The 21,704-nt window shown below is 32.2% G+C and overlaps 1 protein-coding gene and 1 pseudogene across 1 annotated transcript in view; both read right to left on the minus strand.

Annotated features, from left to right (window-relative positions):
- The window catches only part of PJA2 (praja ring finger ubiquitin ligase 2), a 64,506-nt gene that overhangs the window by 34,193 nt on the left and 8,609 nt on the right, over positions 1-21,704 (minus strand). Inside the window, exons 2-4 of the mRNA XM_006913273.3 lie at positions 10,261-10,378; positions 8,737-8,937; positions 6,261-7,290 (exon numbers count right to left, since the gene is read on the minus strand). Of these exons, the coding sequence (XP_006913335.1) occupies positions 6,261-7,290; positions 8,737-8,937; positions 10,261-10,291 (1,262 nt within the window). The 5' untranslated portion in view covers positions 10,292-10,378. The remainder of the gene's footprint in view (positions 1-6,260; positions 7,291-8,736; positions 8,938-10,260; positions 10,379-21,704) is intronic.
- On the minus strand, positions 17,998-18,116 carry LOC112481008 (annotated as a pseudogene).

Genomic DNA, 21,704 nt, shown 5'->3' on the forward strand with positions numbered 1-21,704 from the left:
TTACTTTTGGCTATATTTAACTTTGATTAATTTGGTCACTTTTAACTGCTCTTAAAGCACATCTTATATTGCTGAACATAAAAATATTACTGATCGATGTTGAAAATAAATCTTAAATGATCCTTCCAACTTTATCAACCATTCTGATCAAGAATCCTCTAAAGATTTCCCTTTGTGCGTTGACTTTCGAGAAACCAAAAAATAAATTTTAGTTTATGTTTTTGAAAGGAAGTGGTAATTGTTTAAGAAATTTTCTCTATGATGATGTATTATTAATATCTAAATTAGTCAGTGAGTTCCTCTTTCTATAGGTAGATGAACCCAAGAGATCAAGATGCTATTAAGAAAGAACAGCACTAATCCGATCTCTGAGATGTTAAAAGTAAAAAAAAAATAACATAAAATCAGCATCCAATTTTCAGTAAATGATGGGAAACAGAGCACAAACATCCTGGAGAAGAAATGCAGTATAGCCCTGGCATAGCAAATAAAAGGTGTTCTTTCTGATGGGTATAAGCTCAAGTTGCTTATATTCTGAGACCTAAAGAATAATCTAAGATCAAGTAAATCACTCCTAGGCATATATCAGTGTCAAAATGTAACTTAGAAAACATTTTGAGAAGAGCTTATTGAGCTATGTTTCCTTGACTATGAAGCTTCTCAAATTCAAAGCTGAATTACTAACTCCAATTATGATATTTCTTTAACAATTAGGGTAAGGTTTCTATAGTAATTTGTGGCAATTTTTAACGTACTTACTAAAGATAATCTCATTTTTAAAATATTTTACTCAGAATATTTTCCTGTTCAGAAAAGCAACACATGAAACTTCTAAACTTTTCTGGATTAATGAAATAATTAATGAACTATCTCTAAATTTTAATATAAAAAGAATGTCTATCATCAATAGTCAATATATTTAAGAAGCATATGTCAAGAACTGGCAAACTGCAGCCCTTTGGCCAAATCTCTGGCCCTGCTGTTTTTCTTGTTTTTTGTTTTTTCCTAATGATCTGTGAGCTAAAAATGGTATTTTACATGTTTATCTTTGATTTTGCCTCTTGGTCAGAAAAACCTAAAATATTTACTGTCTAGTCCTTTAAGAAAAGGTTTGCAAACCCCTGTCCTATATCATTATTACTCATTATACATAACCCTCACCTCTAAGTAGGTAATTTTCAAGTATCCAACATAGGGCAATGGAAGAGAAGCAGGAAAGGGTGAGCAAACAGCTCAATAGTAGCAATGAAGTCAAAGAAAACAGGTACTGTGAGAAGTCAATTGGCTGTGGAAATTAGGAGGTCACTGTTAACATTAGAGAATAGAGAAATAATACTGAGAATTAGATTTGGAGGCATTTAAAGAGTGGAGAGTGAAAGACTAGAAGCATGGTGTGAAACACTTATTCTGAAAATTCAGCAGTGAAAGAGAAAACAAACAGGCAATTGGTTAATAGAGGGAGCAAAATCATGTGAAGGTTTCCCAAGATTTAGAAAAATTAGAGAATGAAAGGCAGAAGGAAGCAACCTAGGAATAAGGATAATAGATAAAGTAAGGTGTCAGATATGACTATAGGCACAGAATGAGAAGAGTTACTTACCTCTCTTCACTGAAGAAATTAAAAATAGGAATAGATACTGAAATATTCTAACATGGAGAAGAGAAAAACAAAAAAGTTCATGTTTAACCATTTCAGTATCTCCAGGATAGTAAGAGATAAAATTATCTACTCAGAGTGACGAGAGTCTATGAAACTAAAAGCAAAATGAGAAAGGATTTAAAAATAACTTTTTTAAAGCACCAGAACAGGACACAAAATAATTATGCAATAAAAGATCCACTTGTTCTTGATTATAAAAGCACACGAGTTAAACATTTTAAATTTCTCAAAGTAAAAACTAAATTAAGTACCATTTTGATTTTCTATAGTCTATCATTAATCTTGTCTCCCATTAGCGTTTAGAGCTATATTCAAAAGCAACAACTATAACTTTATTGAATGTTACTCCTTACACATTCAATTATGAATCAAAAAAACTTTTTTCACATATAGAATTAAATTATATGTGATTTCTAAACAAATAATTTTTGTATGAATCCTAAGTAGATATAACGTCTATAAGTAAAACCAGCCTAAAGCAATCTCTTCTTCACTAAATCTCTCAAGGAACTGGTTTGTCTTCCCTGACATTTATCGCATCCATAAATATTCAATATATAGGAGCTTAGGGAAAAGTGAAATTTTAGATAAATTTGTTACCTGACCAGCTGAGGATCAAAAACACTTTGAGTTTTAATAAAAATATACTCTGAATGGAAAAGTGTTAAAACATATAATTCCCTAGATTTTCAAAGGTAGTGTACTGAATGTAATCTAAGCAGTCTGGGACATTTTACCACTATTAACACTGAACTTTGTTGTAATACAGTAATACAAATGGAAGCTGTTCAAATCTATAAGGCTGCTTAATCTAGTAAATAAGGCCCAGATGGTTATTTTTAAATTGTGCCTACCTTTTACAACTTTCTGGTTCTTTCCTTTAATATTCAGAATACTGTAATCTGTAACTCCCTAGCACGGATTTAAAAACCAAGAGCCAAGAAAACTACCCTAGCACGGAGTCCTCATGCATGCTAGGGAGTTACAGATTACAATACACAGATAAATAAAAGCTATTTATCTGTAATTTGCTCCTAAACTTCTATGAACTTGGAAACAAGATTAAAAGGTTTGCTAAAATGTTAGAGCACATGCTTTAAAATCTTTGTTTCAGCTGCTCATAGATGTTTTATTTGCTAGGCTACAGGATGATCAGAGGAGCTTTCTTCATGACTCTCGGCTAACTTATATAAAAAAAGAAAAGGAGCTTAATTTAGCCTCATGGTAATTATCTGTACATTTTGTCTTTCTCATAAGGCTAGTGAACACCAAAGAACAAGGATCATTATTATTTACATTTACAGAGTAACTGAGAACAAAGTCTGACACTCAAGAGGATTTCAATAAATGAATATATCAAACTGAAACAATCTAAATGGCTAATGTTCCTTTTACTCTACCAACATCATCAACAACAATAAAAAAGCAATCCTGACCTTTTTATTCTAGGTAAGGTTTTTTACCTTTTAAGCAAGGTTAAGGCCTCAGGACAGAAACAGTGTGCAAGAAACGTCAAGTTCTATAAGAAATGGTCAGGAGATGGTATGCCTCTCTTTAGAACAGTTAGGCCCAAGGTTAAAATGTGCTGGCATGGCTTAAAGTTTGCTTTAAACTCAAGATCTTGTCCTCAGACAGTTATTAAAGTTCTCAGGGTATATTTCAAAAGAGCTGGGTGTTAACCTTAGCTCTTTGGTCTAATTCCAAGTCTGGTAATTATATGTTGCCTATTAAAATTTCCCTTGCAGTTCTAATTTAATAAGGTGGAGTTCAGTTCCTGTCAAACAGCTCAGAGCAATGCTACCAGCTGTAATGCTTATCCCATGACTGTAATGTTTCAGATGTGATTAAGTGATCATTTAGAATTTTTCAGGGAAGAAATGGGTCACTCATTCATTAAAATACTTTTCCACTTATAAAGAATTATAAATTATATATTTTTTAAGTGGCCAAATGTCTTATATCTACAAATGTCACAGTAAATTTTAGTTATGTTCTTGGTAAGGGAGTTCCATTTGTAGCTATAACAGAACACAACAAGAAAACTTTTCAGGTATATAATTTTTAAGTTTCACAAAGCAGTAAAAACTCAAAAAAATCTCAAAGACTCAAAATAGAAGGTATTTTTACTTTTCTTCTCAAAGTATTTAAGGTAAAGTCACTGTGTTTCCCCATTTCTCTAACCTGTTAATACGGGAACTGAACAGGACCACAGCAAAACATCAGGTAGTGAATGAGTGGCAAAATGAAACTACACAGAAGTGTACAGTTGTTAAATTTCAACCTTTATCTGGTACCATATTAAAAGGCATCTGGCAACTGTGATGCTTTGCAGAGAGTAAGGGTAGAGGAACTGAAAACAGTAATGCAGAAATAGAATTACTCCTCAAAATTGTAGACTACTGAAATGAGGTCCTAAAACATATCTTAAGGCTTAAAGACGAAAATATAAGTGGAATCTTAGGTAGAATCATTACCTTTGAGAACTTACTTTGTGAAGAGTCTTAAAAAAAAAAACAAAAAAATCCTAAGTGTTTCTAGCATTTCAATGTGTTTTAAAGAATGCTCCAAAATTAGTTTCATCATTTCAGCACACCCCAACTACAGGTTCTGTAAGTCAATACATTACTAAAACGTGTAAAGACAAAAAGTTTCTATTAACTATAAGTATTTTTATCACCTGTATATTCCGTTTGTAAAAAATCATTGTTCATAATACTGACATATCACTTAAGGAAAAACACATTATAAATATACTAAGATAACTCCCTATAACCATTAAAAGTCCAGAGTCATTCTAAGGAAAAAAAGACACTTCTATTGAAAAACAGAATCAATTTAAAAACCAAGAGGCAAGAAAACTACCCTTTCTCTTGAGGTTGGCAAACGGTGTAAAGATTTCATCAACTTCATTAGATGATATTAGGCCTGACTATAAAAAGCAAATAAAAGAGGTTTTTATTTTCAATTAGTGCGTCTATAGTGGAGATGGCACAGCCAAATTAAATGACTTTCTTCAAAAAAGCAAAAATGTAATTGGGGGAGAAAATGCAACAACCTATACTTATACTTTCAAAAGATAAGTTATCTTACACTATATTTTTTTAAATAGTAACCTAGAGGCAGAATAGAGTTCATGATCCAATCCAAAAATCCTAGGATTGAAAACATTCTGAAATTAAAAATTCCCCCCCCCCCGAGATTTAGAATGACTACCTAATAATTCCCAGTGGGATCCAAGCCAGAACCCAGTAATCAAATACTCATATTACTGCTGCGAAATATATCACTGCTCAGAAAAAAGGCCTCATTTTAGTTCAGATCAAGATCTGCCATGAAATAAATTAACATTAGGTCAGGTTTTATTGCCATTTTCCATTTTTAGAACTTTGTGGATTTTGGATAAAAGTGAGACTGTGAACCTAAACTGAAAAAATAGAAACAAGTCAGGCAAAAGTTTTTAACTACCTTTATCCTTTACTTAAAAAACAGTAGGTTACATATTGTCTACTAGCCTTTAAAGTTTATACACTTCCCAGATAGCAGTAGAAATTATATTTCGATTGTTTCTACAAGTTACATATACTATATTATAGAAGCTTAATTCATCTGTCCAAAAAAACCTCGTTTTATTAATTTTATATGAAATAAAATACATAAAATGCATTTATATTCTAAAGGATTAATTTACTCCTTTGCAGCACTTTCTAGTTTAAACAAATAACAATTATTTCCACAAGTTAATAAAATCTTGAAATTGCACTGTAATTGAGCATAGTTGGGATTACAACTAGGTTAAAAAGATAACCTGAACATTTGGACTCTGGGGCAATGAAAAGTCGGCACTGTAGTCAAAGAAATTTCCATTTCTCTCTTCTTACAGTTTGAGGGGGAAAAAAATCTATTTTTTAAAGAGGAATCAAAATGCTTATTATAGGAAAAGTTATGTGTTCTCTTGAAAACAGTAAATGTAGTGGTGAAGAACACAGAATCTGGAGCCAGGCAATAAGTAGGTATTCAAATTCCAGCATCACCATTTATTGGCTTTGTAACTCTGTTGTGCCTTAGTTTCCTCATCCGCAAATGTTAATAAAAATTAAATGCTACATAAACGTAAGTAAAAAATAAATTTAGCAATAGGAAAAGCCAACAGGAAGAATAAAGAAATAGGTGATATTAATAAATATTGGCAAAGTTAATACAATATTATCAATCAAAATTTTCTATGACTTTAATTACTTTTTAAACCCAGATTGGCTTAACATAGAATTTTTTTTAAATACCATAACTGTTTACTTTGTATTTTATTAACTGAAATAAAAGTGATTAAGAATTAAAGTGATTATGATCTCTAACATTTTATAACAACTAACAATCATTATTTGAAATTATAATTTCAATAAACTCCTGAAACATCTGAAAGTTTCTGTGAAAAACTAACTAACAGTTTGCATGTATGGTTAGCACATGGTAAATAAGAATATTGGATAAATATCTAATTCCCTGATGAAGTCAGAGAGCCCTATCCATCAAACATCATGTTACTAGAGATAAACCACTTTGCTCACTATACAATCTGGCAAAGCACTGAGTGAAACCTTACCTATCTTCATCTTTGTCATATAGTTGGTAATAATCTCCACAGCCATTCCAAAAGGTGTTATCCACAACTTCTTGCCTTCCTGCTGTGGCTCCACTTTCTGACGTTATTTGGTTATTTTCTGTTTCCCTCTGTGTAACTCTTGAGTAGGGTGGATCCAAGAACATACAGTCATGTTCTCCAGCATAGTCATCACATTTTATTAAAAGGTCATCTGAGCCATTTTCCTCAACTTCCAAGGCCTCCCTCCACCTCTGAACACTTCTTTGTCTAGCTTCATGCCTATTAAAACCTGTTTCTTGGTCCACCTGGCTTGAACTTATCAGTTTTTTAACTTTGGGTCTCACTACCTGTTCAGGAGAACTTCCCTGGTTGGCCCTATCCCTGGTATTTTGTTCACTGCACATATGCCCCAGAGCACAGGCTGAATCTTCAGTTGAATTTTCTGTCTGTTTCTCCTGGCTAATATTATTTTGTTCTTTCTTTCTAACGACTTCATTTTCAGAAGAGGACATCTGATTGACAAACTCAGTATCACCTTGAGAACTTTTCACTAAAGGCGCTGAATCTAACTCTTCAAACTCATCTCTTATTTCACAGTTAAAAGAGGAAACTGGCGGTGAAAGACTAGTATATGCCTCTACTTCATTTCCTAACTCAAATATTGTATTGCCCAGTGCTTCCTGATATCTACCAGCTTCCACAACTTCTGTAGAAAGCTGAAGACGGTCATTATCCTCTCCACGTCTGCTATCTGAATCATAAGAGTCAGTATGAACCAATGCAATTCCATTTTGGACACTTGAAGCATTATAAGCTCCTGGAGTATATTCTCCCTCAGAGTGATTATGAAGATTCCTACTGCTTCCTAAGGTGTCCCTGCCTTCCTCACAATGATGTACTGCAGCAAAGGATGGACTGCTCTCGATAGTTTGATTCAATGTTGTATCACAAATGGAAATTTCTGTTTCACTTTTTTCAAATAAAGGATCGTTGGGTAAAGAAGACTGAACTTGATCCAATGGACTGGAACCTTCGTAGAGAACAAAAGAAAACATATTTGGAGGGATTAATTTAGATAAAATTTGATTTAATAATGGCTACTTAAGTAGAAATCATTCCAATAATTTCTTACTTGAGAATATAAATGAATTTCTGACAGGTGCTTCTATATTCCCTAAGTTAACTGAGAGGGCAGAATGGTTACCCTATGAGTTCCATTTATGCTATTGTATAGCATCTCAATATCATCTCTCTCAGATGTCTTTTGGAGGTTTTTGATCTAAATTCTAATACCTAAAACATTCTGTAAAAGACATTAAAAATGAGAGGCTAATGAGAGACTATACAATAAGAGGCATAAGTGAAGGCATAAGGTAACCAACCTGCCCTCCCAGCTGTTGGGATGTGCAATTCAAACTTGACTTATTTGATTACATGCAGGTGAAAAAGACTGCAAAAGTACTTATAATAGGTATAAGAACAGGTTACATATCTAACAGAAATAAGACTTTATTGTGTCTGATGTCAATTGAGAAGATTATATTTCAGTGTCTATATTTATAATAGATTTGTACCCCCAAAATCAATTGTTGTAATACATCTATAATAATGAGTTAATTTTAAGTATGTTATAAGCTACAAATAAAAACATCAAAATGTTGATTCTTTGCCACAGTTTATCAGAATCTCAAGGCAAGAGTAAATTCTTATCTAGTCTATAAATTACTTTAGCATGACTTATTACTGCTAATGTAATAATAAAAATGAAGACATCTGAGATTTGTTGGAATTAAAATTTATAAATTATAAATAACAAAAACAATCTTGCCATATCATAAAAAGGCTTCTTTAACAGAATGTCCTTAGCTAATAATTCAGATTCTTGTACATCAATGACAGTAAAAATCATCTAGAATTATCCAGTTTCCTCAGGACAAGAGGGAAATCATATTGATTCAAAATATATCATTATAATACATGGATATCTGCAAAATACCTTTTCAAACCACTGAATAATTAAAAATTTTTAAATGAATAACTAAGCATTACTTGACAGTTGTATTTAATGATTTTAAAATATTAAATTAGACAAGCTAAATTATTGAGCGGTACAATTAAAACAAAAAAGCTATTTAAAATTAATATTCAGAGCAAAATATATTCAGTTTACATGAAAAAATAATTTTTTTGATTGAAAGATTAAGATTTCCTCTGGCTGAAGGGATGTGACAATGTAATCAATGACATGCTAATGTAGTTATATTTTAATGATTAGCTGTATTCTATTTTCGTCTATGCTTAAATATATATACTATTAATATTAAATTCAATAAAAAATTCAAAATAGAATTGCTTGATAGAAAATGAAAAGCATTTATACGCATAGACACACATAAAACCCAACTCACAATTTCAAATATTACAAGATCAATTTCTATGTTTACTAATAGCTCTTAAATAATTCCATGTTGCATACCTGAGGAATTTTCCTTTGGAACATCATCTAGTTCCAACACTTCATAGTCATCACCAGCTCGACCTAAGCTTCTTTCATGCCTGGTCATACACGGTTTAAAACTGACATATGCATGTCTTCTTCCATATCTCCTGCCCGTGATTGTCTGATATCCTCCTGCTGGTTTGGGCCAGGCAGCTTTGCTGGATTCTTGATCCATTGCTGAAAAACAGAATTAAAAATAAAAGAGGTACAGTAATGACCTTTATTCTGGCAACTAGTGGGAGTAGTCTTTCAATATATATGCTAGAATTTGCCAAGTCATATACTAAAGTTTACATCAAGTGTACCTTACTAGCACTATGAAACAGACTTGAAAAGTAACATGAAATACTATGTTATGAGAGTTACGTGACCTCTTTATTCCAAAAAATATCTTTTGAAGTTTGGTTCCTTTAAGGTACTTAAGATTTTTATAATGTAACCTACCAAAAAAGATTTTTCATATGTCAAATTATTGTAGTGCAAAAGCCCATTAACGACTGGAGAATGATCCTCTAAATTACCTAAGTTGAGTACTTTACATATAAGTGCTCAATACATATTTGTTGAGTGAATTACTAACACATGATATGATGATAGTTTCAATTACATTAAGAGCAAATACATATGTATCAAAGGTAAAGGTAACTTCTTTAAATGGTATCTGTACTGGATAGAACCGACTGGACCACAATAAATAGATCCTAAAGATTAAGGTCAGATGAAATTGTCCAAAAGAAAAGAGATAAACTGGATCAAACACATGCTATCCTACCTTTCAAAATCACCACTGGTATACATTATGGTAAGAAAAGCCATTAACATTTGGATAACTTGAATACTAAGTTCTGATGACTAAGGAATATATATAGCAGTAAACAGTAGCATCTTTTACTAAGTATAACACTTTTATATACATATTAAGTATAAGTTTGCTTAGTCAATTAGATTTTACATATACAATACAGACACTAAACAAAACATTATCTCAGTATATGGCATAGTCAATAAGTAGAAAAATTATATATTTTTGTCTTACTGTATTAAAATAAATTGCTTCCAAGCATGAAAGAAAAGAAATATGTATTTATAATAAATGATATCAAGTGTTATGTTACTTAATCCCCTCAACAACTTAATGAGGTAGATACTATATTTTATTTTAAAAATCAAAAAATTAAGGTTAAAATTAATTATTTAAGTCACTTTTCCAATAATCTAGTAATATGACTTCAGAATCAGTGCATTTAACAACAACTTCAAGACATAGTCTCCAGAGTGGAAAGCATAATAGATGCCAAGGGAGTGTGAAAGAAAATATGAGAATTTCTATGTATTTATTTTCATATTGAAAATTAGAAATGAAACTTTAAATATTCAATATATAGATTGAAAGTGGCCTTAAGTAATACCAGATCAGATTTACATGTGGTACTCAAGGTACCCGGAGGGAAAAATGTAAAGTTCCCAATGTATAGGAATTGACAGAGATACCTTGCTTACCTGCTGGCTCTTTTTCAGTATACTGTGACATATATGACAGTTTTTGTGTGCCCAGTTCAGTGGAATTATGGATGTGATTTAATTTTTACTCACACAAACAATAAGCTGCAGAAGGTGCCTACAAAGAAACCAGATTAAACAAAATATTAATATAAGCACAAGACAAAAAAGACAAAACTAATACTCCTCCTAGTGAAACCTTTGTTAGTCCCGTAATAACAAAAAAATACAATCTGATCTAACAAGTCAATCAAAAAACATCATAACTGTAGGATGGTCATTTGAAAACAGATTTATAATGCCTCTTAAAAAATCCTGCTGTAAGCATATTTCATCCTAAGACTGACGATGAGAACAACATACATATAATTTATAAGTAAATAAGCAAATATATTTGAAGAGGTGCTGATTGGGGTACATGTCTAAACTATTTGGGAGTCTACTACAAGTACTACACTATGCTATCTTTGGTTCTCCATCAAGCACTATAGTTCTTTTAACCCTGGCACTGTAAAAAGAAGTTAACCCTAAGTATACAAACTTAGGTTTATGACAACTAATGTATAATGTATGACAAGTAATTTATGATGGCTTATGACAATAATTAATCTGGGTAAATAATGATACACTTATTCTTAATAGTCAATTGATCACGTTTTAATCTCAAATAAGAACTATCCTAAATTATAAAAAATAAAATTTAACTTGTAACAAATATAAAAAGAGCTGCTTCTATTTTGAAATTCATCCACTTATTTACTATTTCAAGTTGCCATCTGTGCTTTTTAAAAAGTTTGGTAAGGTCTTAAGTTTTTATTTAAATACCTTATTTACTTAAACTCTTGAGCTATTGCTAATTACCTATCACCAACTCAAACTTACTAGATGATAGTTCTACAAATGAATTTAACTGTATATGTTCCCTGTCTAGCCATGGATAGTTATTAACATACGTAAGAGGACACACACATTTTCCCCCTATAAATTATAAATCCAGCAACGGGTTGTCATCCTCTAATTCATCTGAATTGAGTCAGGTTGTTAATAATAGCTAAACGGTAAAAAATATATATATTAAAAAAAATTATACTAGCAAAGACACAAGCACTAATTAATATTGTTTTAGTAATCATAAAAATCTGAAATAACTTGAATCTCCAGATTCACAATACAGTACATGGCAATCTTAAAGGATAACCAGGAATTTAAGTTCACGAGTGTTTTACCCAGAGCCTTTTCTTTGGAATAAGGCTTTATTCTACCATGTTCCAGGACACTATCTGCAGTGCTAAGGATACGACAATGAAGAAAATGGACAAATATTCCTGCACTCCTAACATTACAGTATAGGATGTAGACACAGAACAAAATAAGTAATAAATAAATATATATTAGACAATACATACTACAGAGAAAAATAAAACAGAGAATAGTTGCTAAGGGTGTGCAATTTAAAATACAGCGGTTAGAGAAGGCCTCACTGAGAAGGGATCTTTTGAACAAACATCTGTGAGGAAGGGAGCCATGTGTAATTCTAGGAAAAGAATAGTCCAGACAGAATAAACAGAAGACCCTGGGGTGAGAACTTCAGTAAGATAACTGGGATGGAATGAGCAAGGGAGAAAGTAACAGTTGAGGGTAGAAAATTAATTAAGGAGAGAAGAAGGAGGTGGAACAGATCACATAGGCCTTTATAGGACAATGCAAAAAATGTAGGTTTTATTCTGAGTGAGATGGAAAGCCACTAAAGAGTTCTGAGCAGAGAAGAGCCATTATCTAACTTCTGTTTTAATTGGAACACTCTGGCTACTGTGTTGAACAGACTGAAGGGAAACAAGGTCAAAGGCAGGGAATCTGGTTACAAAGCTATCGAAATAATACTGGAAAGAGATCACAGTGGTTTGGACCAAGGTAAAAATAGAGGTGGTGAGAAATGGTCAGATTCTATGCTGTGAAAGTAGAGTCAACAAAATTTCTTTATATAGGTTATAAAAGAAGGTAAGGAGTCAAGGTTGACTAAGTTTTATAGCCTGGGCAACCAGAAAAACAGAGTTGCCATTAAATGATGCAGGAAAATTTGTGGAAGAAGCAGGTTTGGAGGAAATATCTTGAGTTAAATTTTGGATGTATTAATTCTCAGATATCTATAAGACATTCAAGTAGAAATGTTAAATAGGAGCCTGAAGTTGAAGAATTCTGAGCTGCCAGTACAATTAGGGAGTTATCAGTATATAGATTACATTCAAAAAGGCATGAACTTGGACAGGATGTCTAAGTGTACCTGCGAAGGAAAGAAGTTCAAGAACTGAGAAATGAGACAATCCAATATTAAGAGGCCAGGGAAAAGAAGTATCAAAAACTGACAGAGGACAGGGAGAGAAAAAAATAAATCCAGGTGTGGATGCCAAATGAATAAAGTGCTTCAGACAAAAGAAATGATCTGCTATGCCAAACATTGCTAAAAGTTAAAATATGATAGATCTATAACTGGCCACTGGAGTTAGCAACATGGAGGAAACTAGAGATCTTGACAAGGGCACCTTTAGTAGAATGGTGGGTGTCAAAGCTGGGCCAGAACGTTGCTAATCCATTTCCTGTTTGTCCCAAGAATACTTGCTGGCAGTGCCTGTGGCTGCAGCATTTACCCCAAGATAACTCGCAGATTACAGTCCTAACCTTACTCCCAAAGTTTGCCACAAAATATCTCACTTTTATTATTATTTTCGCAACGCTCTAGTATATCGAGTCTTTAGAAACAAATGACATCATTCTATTTATAGCATTATTTTTAGAAGTGGTATTTCCATTTACAAAATATAGTAATTCTCGATTGCTGAAAATGTCAAATCCTACAAAACGTAGCATTCCTACGCATGATGTTAACATAGTTCTGGAACAGTTGTTAACTGAAGATTCATTTGATGTATCTGATTTACATATACTTTTCTATTACATTAGGATCAGAGACACATTGTTTAGAAATAACTCTAAGAACAGTTTTCATATTTTAGTTTCACACTGAAAACCAGTCAGATTTGCTTCAGCCTCCAAGAGCGTATTTATGTAAAATTAAATTAACACTGGCAATGCACTGCACTCTTTTTTCCTAAACAGGAAATGGATTAAAAGAAAGTGAAAGGAAAGGAACTGGAGAATAGAGAAATCAGGAAAATTGCTGTTTAATGTGATTCTTTCTGCTGATCTAAGTTTAGTCTACTTGTTTTCAAAGTCTATTACCCAGATACTTACATGATATCTTTTAATTGTACTTCTGAGTTAGGTCCGAATTTGAATTGCACGTTCTCCTGCTTTTTATTTTCTTCTCTTTACCTAAGGTCTTCAAGTAATTTTTCAGAAATTTTATGCATGTCTGAAAATATTTTTATATTTTCTTCACACTTAGGGTATAGTTCAAGACAAAATCATTTTTCCCAAATTATGAAAGGCATCATTTTCTAGCATTCCATGTTGCTGTTAAAAAACTGTTTTGCCAACTTATTTCTCATGCTTTTTTAAGTAAATCAATTTTTCTCCCTGGAATATTTAGAATCTTCTCTAACAAATGGTATTCTATAATTTTATAAGGACTTTCTTAGGGGCAGGCCATTTTTAAATTTCTCCCACATAGCCCTGGTTGGGTTCCTTTAAAGACTTGTATCAGTTTGTCTCAAAGATGTCCTTTCTTCTTCCTATTATCTCTGTAGTTGGCCCAAATTAATCTTTTGTCTCTAAACTTTTCTTTCTTATTTTCGCTCCACAGAATGGTAAACTTCATCCACTTTTATCTGCAGCTTTCCAGTATTCTATTATCTTTTTAATTTCTTGCACTTTGTTCTGTGCTTCAGTTACTATTATTTTCAATAGTGGATCTGATCTTATGAAATAGACTAGAATGTCTCTATATACTAATTATTTCTATTTCATCTGAAGCCAGCTATAGTCAAAGTGTCTACAAGTTATTTCATTCCTATCTCTGAAGTATAAAAAAAGAAAAAAAAAAAAAGCAAACAAGGAGGGGAGAGAATGAATTATAAGGAAGAAAGACCACAGTTGTGTGTCAAGATTAAAATGATAATTCATCAGTCCCAGTTTTGTATCTAAATCGAATTGGGAACATTTAGTCTGAGTTTTTTCTAAAGAGATGTTTCCTTTGCTAAATTAGTCCCTTGCCCCCTATACAATTCACCTAATAACATATGACTGCTCTCTACCTGTGACAATTATTCATTTCAAATGCTCTTGAGTTTTTACATACTTCATACTAATTATAAAAAAATAAAACTATGAATTTGTTGCTAAGAATTAAAGGAGTGACTCACAAAAGTACGAATTCCAGATCCTCCAATTATTAACCTGGAAGTCATTATTTTATCATCTTAACAACAGCATATAACAGAAACTCTAGACAGGCAATAGAAATAATCAAAATACAAGGAAAAACGCAGAAATATAATAAAAAAAGAGGGCTAAGTGCTGGGTATACCTGAATTCAAACTTACAGAAGTTAAATGAATGCTAGTGATAGTATAATTAATAAAAATAAAAATCTAAATGGTAATGAATGCAAAAAACTTAGGCAAACAGAATGAGTGCTCATATACCGAAATGAACACAAAACACACTGAAGTTGGTACATACTAGACCTACATCTTGACTTGCCTTCGGCATCATCAAACTTCTCCTACTCCACTGGGTAGTCAACTAACAACAGAGACTGTATAATATTTTAAAACAACACATTTGTTATTATATTATTGCAATGTAGCCCACCCACTTCTATAATAACACCATACCTTTATCAAAATAATGTGATGGTTTTAAAATATTTCCACCCTTCAAAAAGCAGAGCCTAATTTGCTCCCCTTATGTGTGGAGTGTACTTAGTGACTTGTTTCTAATGAAGATAATGTGATTGAAGTGTGTGATGTACAAAATTAGGGCATAAAAGGCATGTGGCTTCCTCTTTGCTTTCTTGGCTCGTCTCTTAGAGAAGCCAGCTGCTACATCATGTGATCACTCAAGCAGTCCTATTAAAAGGTCCATGTGATGAGTAATTGGCAGTTCCTGACAAGAGCCAGCAATCCCTAGCATTCCTTGACTTTATACTACATCTTCTTTATCCATTCATCCATTGATGGACACGTAGGTTGTTTCCATATCCTGGCTATTGTAAATAATACAGCAATGAACATGGGGCAACCCAGAGGCAACTACTTTCCTGACTTCTGTTACCCTAAAGTAGTTTTTCCTGTTTTAAACTTCATACAAGGGGAAACATACAGTATAAATTTTTTGTCTGTAGACTTTTAGTCAACATTTGAGATTCATTCATGTTGTTATAATATACATTCCCACCAGCAATGTACGAGAGTTATTAGCTGTTTCATATCCTTGGCAACATTTGTATTGTCAATCTCTAATTTCAGCCATTCTGGTAGGGGTGTGATGGTGACTCATTGTGACCTTTCCCTGATGAGTAATAATGTAGAGCACCTTTACCTTTTGATTTCTTGACTATATCCATATTTTGGGAAGAACCTGCTCACTTTTTTGCTTATTTTAAAAATTAGGCTTGCCTTTTCCTTTTTGATTTGCAAGTTACTTATAATTTCTGGGTACAAGTCCACCAGATTTATTTACTGTGAATATATTCTTATAGTATGTAACTTGCCTTTTCACTTTCTTAATGATGTCTTGATAAACAGAAATTCTTAATTTTATGTAGCCTAGCATCGATTTTATATTCTAAGAAATTTTTGCCTATTCCAAGGTGATAAACATATTCTCCTAGGTTTTTTTTCCTAGAAGCTGAATAATTTTAGATTTTGCATCTAGATCTATTATCCAGTTTAAATGAACTTGTGAATACAGTATCAGGTAAAAGCCAAGGTTCTTTTATTTTTTCCATATAGATATCCAGTTTACCTAACAGTTTATTAAAAATAAATGTTTTCTCTTAACTTCAGCTTTTATCATAAACCAAGAGACCACATATGTAGATCTAGTTTCTAGAAACTATTCTTCTATCAGTCTTTTTGTCTACCTTGTTCTAATACAAACTGTCTTAATTACTATAACTTCATAGCAAGTATTGATATCTAACACATTTACATTTTAATATAAATTTGAAATCCGTGAGATCAAAATTTTAAAACCCTGGGATTTTTACTCAACCTATAGCTCAACTTGGGGTAAACTGATTTTTAATAATATTGAGTTTCCTACTACACAAAGATGAAATATTTCTCTATTTAGTTAAGTATTTAAAAATGTCTCTTAGGACTGTTTTGTAATTTCCAGTGTAAAAGTTCTGCCCAAGTTTTATGAGATTTATTCTTAGGTATCTTACAAATTTTGATGCTATTCCAAACGTACTGTTCTAATTTTATTTTACACTTTTTTTGGTTGTATTAAAATAAAAAACAGAGACCAGACAAAACCAGTTCATTCATATGAACACAGCTTAATTTGCTTATTTTGCAAGGCTAAACTGACCTTGGTTACTTCTTGCTTATACCTCCAAAAATCATAAGCAAAACTTAGAAACTGTTTCCCAAGGTTGATATGAGGGGACCACTGACCAATTCCCTATCACTTAAGAAAATTCTAATACAGATGTTGCCTGACTTCTAACAGTTCGACTTAACAATTTATTGGCTTTATGATGGGGGTGAAAGCAATACGAACATTCAATAGAAATCATACTTTGAATTTTGAACTTTTCTCAGGCTAGCAAGCAATATGCGGTATGATACTCTTGATGCTGGACAGCGGCAGTGAGCTGCAACTTCCAAAGAGGCACAGGATCATGAGGGTAAACAATCGTGGTCTATATAGTGCACTGTTTTGCACTTTTTGGATACCATGTTCAATAAATTACATGAAATAGCCAATATTTAATTATAAAATAGGCTTTGTGTCAAAAGATTTTGCCAAATTGTAGGCTAATGTAAGTGTTCTAAGCCTGTTTAAGATAGGCTAGGCTAAGTTATGATGTTTAGTAGATTAGGTATATTAAATGCATTTTCAATTCAACATATTTTCAACTTATGATGGGTTTATCAGGATGTAACCTAATCATAAGCCAAGGAGCATCTGTATTGTAACCAATAACTGTGAAGAATAAAGTCACTGCTTTCTCACTACTTTATGAGCAGCTTTATATCAATGTATCCCTGAGTCTCATTCCATGTTTTGTTTTGAGTGCTCCTGGTTTACAAGTTTCTTTTTGATACGTACACAATAAACTTTTACTAATTACTACTTCAGCGATTCACCGGCTTTACTTCTATTCTTTCTGAACTTTTGACTGTTTGTGGCAACAGAAGTTGGATCAAAAGAAGATCCCCACTCCCCGCCCCCCGTCGATGACTCCAAGGCTAGTGAGCAAACAGAAGCTGGTACCCACAGAGCCCATTGACCTTACTGCTTTCTCGCCAATCTTGGAATTCAAGGCTAAGTCTCTCTCATGTCCAACCTCCTCACTCTTTACATTTCGAGCTCTCCAACTTTATTGTGCATACCTATATTTTGTTGAAACTTCTTGGTAAGTCACCCTATTCTGTTCAAAACGGGGGAAAACACGTGAATGATTCTGTGCTTTAGAACAGCTGTCAGAAAACAAGGCCTTCATAGTTAAGGCATTTTAGGAAATCTAAAGGCAAAGATGGGTTCCACCTGGTCGATGGACCAGGATCTTTTTCTTTTCTTTTATTTATTTTTATTTTTTATGTTTTACGCCTACAGCACCTGGTCTTCCTAGGTGGTCGCCCATCTAAGTACTAACCAGGCCCAACCCTGCTTAGCTTCGGAGATCAGACGGGATCAGACTTGTTCAGGGTAGCATGGCCGTAGACAAGGACCAGGATCTTATGCCTTTTGGAAAACGGTTGAACTTCTGGAACTGTGGTGGCCACTTTGGGGAACCTTTAACTTAGATAAGTTCACCTTAAGGGACACCCTGAGAGGATTCTAAACCTCTGTGAAATAATGAAATGTATACTTTGACTGAAGCTTCTAAAAGATACAAGACTCCAAAAACAGATCTAAAAGGATCCTTACGGCACGCAAACAAAAAAATCTTTGGTAAAAAATTGACCACCCGAACAGGTAACTAACTTAGTCCATCTGCCAGAAACACAATTTGTATCCAACTATTTGAGTTTTATACATGAGACACGGCCAAAATTTTTTAAACAAAGCTATAAGATGTTGCATCTTTCTGTATATTTATCTGTGTGTATGTTATGTGACATTTTTCTACCTCCAAATGGTATTGTCAAATGAATCTGTAAAGGGCTTTGTCTTAAAAAATTAAGTATTTATATAAATCAACATACCCTCAAAAATTTAGAAATTAACCCAAATGTTTTTTTTTAAGTTCACATGATCTAGAATAACCTTTAATAAATAAAAGCTAGTTTCAGTTTGTTGGTTTAATAAAAGCAAAATTTGTCAATAAGAAAAATAACAAGATACTGGTTAGCTGTTCAATGTCTAACCCAAGCATAATTATTAAAAGCAAGTAATTTAAATAAAAGTTCATATTAAGTTAAACTAATGGATAGTCATTTAATATCTAAATCATTTCCAAATAAGATAAATATTAACTGCTAAACATAACTTTACATATTTTGTTTTAAAAATTTTTACAGAGGCAAAAGATACTTGAGTCTATTAATAAACAGGTTTTGTAACAATCTGAAAAATTTATTATAAGACTATACTTCTAGAAATTATAAAATGTATTTATAAACTTGCCCATCTACAATTGTTTTCTTTTTTTAAAGATTACTGGCATGCTCTTAGTAAGAAATTATAAGGTTTTTTTTTGTACCTTTAATGAAATCTGAATAGAAAACAACAATTCTGTTTTATGAAAATATTTTTGGTGCTTTGAGAGTTGTCTTTATCAAGTCTTTGATTACACAGAAAAATAACTGAATCTTCTCTATTAAAAGAGCTAAGGTTGTATTACAACTATGTAACTTTCTGTATTTCCTTTTGAAATCTTTTAATTGTCACTTGGTTGAATGGATGGGGGAAAGGGGGAGGGGGAGGAAAAAGAGAGCGAGAGCAAGAGAGAAGAGAGACAGACAGCGCTCTCAACAGATCTCTAATCATGGTCATTTTTAAGGTTTTTTTTTTTGTCATTTAAAGATAGTTACCGTTTTAGTCTGATGCTTTTATGAGTGTTCCTGCAAAAGTGCTCCATGGAAGAGACCCTGACAAGTACTCTAAAATGTGGATTTCAGATACATTTAAGATTACAACACTGAACTGATTGTAAGACTTTTAAAACTTTAATAGAAAACTGATTGATTCATAAAGCTGCTAACCCAAGACGAAGCAAAAAAGAATTACATAACAATGAAGGAACTAATTAAGATTATAATTTTTATGACTTCTTTTAAAACACTGCTTGTTCTTTAATGTTTTGTTTCAAGATTTAAAGGACCCCCTTTTTTCTTCCCTTTTATGTCATCTGTAACTTGAGCAATTTGATGAAGTGAATCTTTGCAACAAAAGTCAAAAAATTTTTCTCCCTATCTGATCCATCCAGAATTCAGAAGCTCTTATTATATATTCTTATTTCCCATGACAATATTTGCATTTGCGTAAGTTCAGTAAGAATCTGTTCTCTTGTAAGAGGACATAATTGAATGAGTCCTTAGCTTGGCCTCCTAGCCTAGAGAAGTTTTTGAAAATCCAATCTGAGATTTCTTCTGACAAATTCCAGCAAAGCTGACTTAAAAGAGCCTATATGGTCAATCACAATTCTTTCTGAACACATGTAAATAATTAGGCCAAATGTATTGAAACTAGATTTAAAATGCACACAAATTAGTCTTACTGTGGTTATCTTTGATAGAAATGGAGATGATTATAAAGAGAATTATATTTCAGCAATATACCTTTGTGAATATCAGATTCTAGTGCTGTTAACTGTCTTCAAGGTTTTTCTCTACCTGTAAACTGGACTGGATCCTGAATTTTTCCAGTTTCCTCCAATACTTGGCTAGAACTTGCACTCACTGATTATGGTATTAGCTGTGGGTTTTATGTTGATATTGTTTTCTTCTAGTCCTACTTTAATGAGGATTTTTAACACAAACTGATGTTGAATTTTGTCAAATGATTTCTCTGTATCTACAGAGATGACCTGTATTTCTACATTGTTTGGTTAAAGAAGTGGATCACATTGATTAACTTAAAAACATTAAACCAATCTTGCACTCCTGGAACAAATCTGTGATTGCCCTATAATTTCTTTTCTTTGTCATGTTATTGTCAGGTTTTCCTACTGGGATTATATTAAAATTATAAAATACCCTGATAATTTTTTTCTTTTTTAATTATCAGAAGAGCCTGTATATAACCGACATTGTATCTTACTTAAACGTTTGGAATATTTTCCAGTGATACCATCTGGGCCTGCAGTTTTCTTTATGTAAAGGTTTTTGATAAATTCAATTTGTTTAACAGATATTGGGCAACTCAGATTTTTCATTTCTTCACGTCAGTTTTGGTAAATTGTTTCTTAAGGATTATGAACTTCCGTTCAAGTTACCAAATGTATTAATATAAAGTTGTTTATAATTTTCCTTTATTAATAATATCTATAAAATCTGTTGTGATGCTTCCTTTTTCATTCCTGGTATTGGTAATTTGTGTTTTCTCCCATTTTTTGTTCATCAATTCATTACATATTACTTTAAAAATGTTCTCTCAATAAACTGACTATAAACTTTCCTATTTTATTTATTTCTACTTTTATATTTACTACTTCCTTCTACTTTCTTTGGGTTTGTTTTTTCTCCCTTTAGTTGTGAGTTTATACTACTTACTTTCGACCTCTCATCTTTACTAATATATATGCATATAAAACTATAAAGTTCTCTCAAAGAATTTCTTCAGTTGTATTCTACAAGTTTTGTAATATTTTATTGTTTTTTTCAATCAAAACATTTCTTACTTTCCATTATGACTTTGTTTTTGATTCATGGACAATTTTAGAAATGTCTTGCTAAATTTCTAACATTTGGAGCCTTTCTAAATATTTTTCTGTTACTGAGTTGTAATTAATTCCAAAGTGGTTAAAAAACTGCACTGTGTAATTTCAATCCTTTAAAATCTGTTATTTAAGGTATTTAATGATCAGAATATTTTGGCAAATATTCCATGTACACTTAAAAAAATTAGTCTTCAGTTGTGAGATACAATGTTCTATACATGTCAATTATGTCAAGTTGATTAATCATGTGAAATTTTCTATCCCCTTATTTTTATATAATTGCTCTACCAGTTATTTTAAATGTATATTTAAAATCAATAGCTATAGATGCATATCTATATTTCCTGTTATATTAACTTCTATATTCAGAAACTATATTATTAGATGAATACATGCTTAGATTATGTCTTCTTGATGAACTGACCCACTT

This window comes from Pteropus alecto, unplaced genomic scaffold, assembly GCF_000325575.1.
Source record: "Pteropus alecto unplaced genomic scaffold, ASM32557v1 scaffold20, whole genome shotgun sequence".
NCBI classification, from domain to species: domain Eukaryota; kingdom Metazoa; phylum Chordata; class Mammalia; order Chiroptera; family Pteropodidae; genus Pteropus; species Pteropus alecto.